This window comes from Neomonachus schauinslandi, chromosome 12 (assembly GCF_002201575.2).
Source record: "Neomonachus schauinslandi chromosome 12, ASM220157v2, whole genome shotgun sequence".
NCBI lineage: Eukaryota > Metazoa > Chordata > Mammalia > Carnivora > Phocidae > Neomonachus > Neomonachus schauinslandi.
The window spans coordinates 82,629,920-82,634,534 of NC_058414.1; the positions used below are offsets into that span (position 1 = coordinate 82,629,920).

A 4,615-nucleotide genomic window follows, 5' to 3' on the forward strand; every position below is an offset into this window, starting at 1 on the left:
AGGAAGGAAGGAAGGAAGGAAGGAAGGAAGGAAGGAAGGAAGGAAGGAAGGCAGGCTTTTCCCCAGTGTTGGTAGTAAGCCAGCAGAGTTGGAGGGGCCAAGCTCACACAGCCCTGGGCCCAAGTCACTGCTCTGACTGTGAGCCTTCAGGCACATTTCTTTACTTTTCTGGCCCTAAGTGTTCAGATCTGCAAAATGGAAATTATGGTAGTGCCAACCTCATCCAGATCTTGTAAGATTAAATGAGCTCATACACAGCAGTACTTGGCATGCTCCTCAGCAGATTTAGGAAGGCAGACATAAGGAAATCCTCAATAAATATTAACTCGTATTATTAACTCAAGCATGGGCTGGAAATAGAAAAGTATTCACACAAGAAAAAGACTTGTTAGTTGCCCATGGCTTAAGAATTTACACGGGAGGTTGTCACTTTGTATACATATCAGAGACTTAACTACAAAGTATAGTTAAGTAATTTCTGGGTAAGATGTCAATATTACTGAGCTGGAGACCCCTGGACTCTAATAGAGCAAGATATATTGAAGCAACTTATTGACCATCTCAAAATCTGAAATCACGGATTTTTCTTTTTTTATTACTGTTTGAAGGATAGCTTCTGTTTATATTCATGGCCACCATTCAGTCACCTGGCCACCCCCAGCTACAAGGGAGCTGGGAAATGCACTCATCATTGTTCATAAACATGTGCCTCACACAAAATTAGATGCTCTGCCCCCGAGGAAGGAGAGAAGGAGACTGGGGGCCTGTGGCAATCTCTGGCACAGGCAGCTTTTAATATTTCTGGAAGGTCAGAGGAGACCAAGACCAGAAGGAGAATAGGCTCTAACCAGATGAAGGGTGAAGAAAGCTGCAGAGGTTGAGGGATCAAATGAGGCTTCATCCTGAGGAAGAGACTTGGTGAGTTTAGAAAAAGGGAGGGAAGGCCAGTGGGGAAATGGTGGTGGTGGGAGGATGGAAGTAGAAGTGGGCGGGGCCGAGCCAGGGCCTGGGAAGCCGTGGGCATGAATTAAGACCTTAGTGGAGTGGGAGCCTTAGTTGATTTGAAGGGAGGGAGCCTAGGTGTGAAGAGGCCAGCCGGTAAGCTGGGGCAACCTAATCGGGGCTGTCGTGTCCCAGATGGATCGGAGGGCTGTGAGAAATAGGGGATAATGAATTTTTGCTTCACTGTTCTCTCAGTAATTGCTTTGGACAGACATTGGTTTCTTCTCTTTAATTTCCCAGAACGAAGCCCTGAGTGATGGTTTCTCTCCTCATTCAGGCAGGTTCTAGTCTGTTTGCAATTATATCAGTTTTTGCACATTGGCAACAACAAGCAACTTACAGCAAATAAAATAAAAGGCTGAGACAAAGGACCAAACAGATGGAGTCGCACCCACTCTTCCTCAGCAAAAGCGGCAGCATGGGCTCAGCTCCCCACCCCGCCCCCCTCCCCACTTCCCCTTCCCGAGTTTTTTTCTGGTACTTTATTATGCAGCACACCCACCCAGTGTCGCCACAGTTGGCCTTTTTCATATTTATATCTGCCTCTAAAGCTTTTGCATGAAGAAAAATATAACTGGAAATAAGATTTGAAATGAGAATTTCATGCTCTGTTCTTTTCCTTTTGACCTTCATTTCCTTGATCCTGAAATGGCTGGAGTTCCAGGAGCAGCAAAAAGACACAGACCAAAAGGGACAGCTCAGGTAATGGAGGGCACAGGGCACCCATGTCTCGGAGAACTTTCTGCTCCACAGATGTAGGAATAAGTCCCCCCCCACCAGCTCCCCATCCCAGCTTTCCCGGATCTCTGTTGTCCTTCCTTATCTTAGTTTGAGTTCCTCTGGGCTCTTTGGCCACCATACTCAATTTGGCAGCAAGTCTTACCAATTTCTTTCTTTGAAATGTTTCTTGTATTCTTTCCTTCAGTTCTACTCCTGCAGATTCTACACTAACCACCTTATCACCGCATGCCTGGCCTGTACAGTAATCTTCTCTAGTTTATTCATTCATTTACTCATTCCAAAACATGCGGTGAGCACTTGGTAAGTGCCCAACACTGTTGAAGGCTTTGGAGTCACAATGAAGAAGGACACCGTACCCCTGTGAAAGGGTTTATAATTTGATGGAGTCAGATGGGTAGATTCTGAAATCTCAAAACCTCTCTTTCTAGGCAACATTCAGAACTCATGCCTGGGGTCCCTCAGGAGCGTAGAGACAGGGGTCCCTCACTCCCCCCAGGAGGCTGTTTGGGAAGGCCGGGGGTCTGAGCTGAGGCATAGAGGATGAGTGCAGGCGGGGCTGACTGAAGCAGAGAAGGCAAGGCATTCTAAAAAGAGGCAGAGTCTGGGTGAAAGAGCATGACACATTCTGGAAAGAGCAGCCGGTTCCCTACTTATTGCCAGGTTCTAGTTTACCCCAAATCCACTCATTTTGGCATGCAGGACCCTGCAGAAACTTCCCTCTCTTCCCCATCTCACCCGAACACTTTCTCCCCCTCAAATAGACGCCCCTTGCCTCATCTTCTTCTCCAACCCAAATCTGCTCTAGTCAAGTATTCGCTATCCTTCCCTGTGCCTTATTCATTCCCTCTGCTCCCTTCCCCCTGATGCCCCACCCTCAATCCTACCTATCCTTGGTCATAACCTCTATGACATTATTCCCTACTTGTTTCATAGGCTTAAGTCTTATTTCTTCAGCCAATACTCATTCTTTTCATGCCTCTGAATTATCTGCAGTGGCAAGCACAGGGCTAGGAACCCAATGGGAGTTCAGTAAATATCCGTGTGCAACACCACTAATAAATTATTCCTCCAAATTGGTTCAGGAGGCAACCAGAATATCATGTTCTATTTAGGAATTTAGAGGAATGTGTAGATCGCAGAGAAGCTCTCGACTTTCATCCAAACCAGGGATTCCAACCCAAACGTCTGCAGGTGGTATGAATGGGTAGAGAGTCTAGGTGTCATGTAAGAAATGGTTGACTTTTCTCTCAACTCCACTGTAAGTTAAACACCAGCTAGGCTGACACTTGGTTTCAGCACTGAGGAGGCAGTAGGAGGTGGTAGGGACAGTGGCGATAAGAAAGTGAAGGTTTCCATGAAGGCTTCAATTGTCACCATGCTGGAACACAGGCCTGGTGTTGCCAGATACTCTGATTTCTCAACAAAAGCCACAAATCTAGATTTTTATGTGACCTACCCCCTGCCCCGTAAACACTAACACACAGTCTAGGCTGACACTTAGTGGGCAAACAAAACATGTCTGCAGGCCAAATTCAGCCTGGAGGCTGCCAGGTCATTCAGCCCCTGTTCTAAATGGTGAGTAGAGCTGATGCTGGCCCACGTTTTCCCAAGCCTGAGAATGCGTTCTCATGTCATGTGACTGATAATACAATGATGATGCATTGTTTTCACACATACATTCAATCACATACACACTCAAAACACCCCATGAGATTATGGTTGAAGAAGACAGAGAATAAGTCACATTTACTTCTAGGACTTGAGAGAACAGCCGGAATTTCAGAGTCACAAGGTATGTGGTGTCCTGACAACTACCACGCCCAAGCTGTCTTGAGGCTGATTTCAGTGAATTGTCCTACAATGTTCTCAGGACCCTTCACTCTCCTTGTACCTGAAGGAACCTCTTTTTCCTCTTTGGTCCAGATAGTGTACCCTTTGAGTTTGGGAGGACAGTTATACCCCAGCCTCTGGGAACTTCTGGATGAAAAGAAAGAGAGAGCTACATTGGGAAAAACCAGGGTCCCAAGACCTGTGTGGCTGAACTTTTCAACTCGCCCATCAGTGGGTAGTGTGGCCCTACTTCAGTGCTTCCCAAACTATAATGTGCAAGCAGTCCCCTGGGGATCTTGTTAAAATGCAGATTTTGAGTCAGTAGGTCTGGATGGACCCAAGATTGTGCATTTCTAACATGCTCCCAGGTGATGCCAAAGCTGTTGGGCTGCAAGCCACCCTTTGAGTAGCTGAAGCCAAGTGGACTAAGAACAGGCTCTGGCTTAAGGCCATCTGGGTTCACGGCCATTGCCAGTTCAGCTAGCTGAATCTCTTCGGGAAATTCACTCAGTGATCCTCTCCAAGCATGTTAGTTCCCTCCTTTTACTGGCACTGCCTTGTTCAAAGGATATAATAGTTAAAACATGGGCTCTATTGCCTAACTGCCTGGCTTTGAATTCTGGCTCTGACTCCTCATTATGTGACCACAGGTAAGTGACTTAACCTCGCTGGGCCTCAGAATCCTAGTAAAATGGGGACTACAGCAGCGCTGACCTCTCGGGCTCCTTGTGAGAATTAAAAGCGCATTAAGGCGTGTGGTTGTTTGGAACCGTGCCTGGCTCATAGAAAGCACCCCACAAGTGTTGGCCATAACCTGTGAGACGGCTCTGTGAATTAAAGTTACAAACGAATGCATTCCCTTTATGACCTAGAGAAAGATACTCACAGTGAAGACGGCATCCCTTGCACCCGCGACCTCAGTTGGAGAGATTCGCTCACTTATGGAGAGTGGGAAAGAGAGAACCCCTCTGGGCCACAGCCCCTTTCACTCCTCAGCACCCTGGCAGCCTCCACGGGGCCACAGCTGGCCCCACTCATATAG

General features: G+C 47.1%; 1 protein-coding gene across 1 annotated transcript in view; it reads left to right on the top strand.

The window, feature by feature from the left end:
- FAM71F1 (family with sequence similarity 71 member F1) overlaps positions 1-4,615 on the top strand; it is an 11,181-nt gene extending 6,566 nt beyond the window's left edge. The window contains exons 5-7 of the mRNA XM_021699395.1: positions 1,661-1,704; positions 3,050-3,052; positions 4,446-4,615. Of these exons, the coding sequence (XP_021555070.1) occupies positions 1,661-1,704; positions 3,050-3,052; positions 4,446-4,615 (217 nt within the window). The remainder of the gene's footprint in view (positions 1-1,660; positions 1,705-3,049; positions 3,053-4,445) is intronic.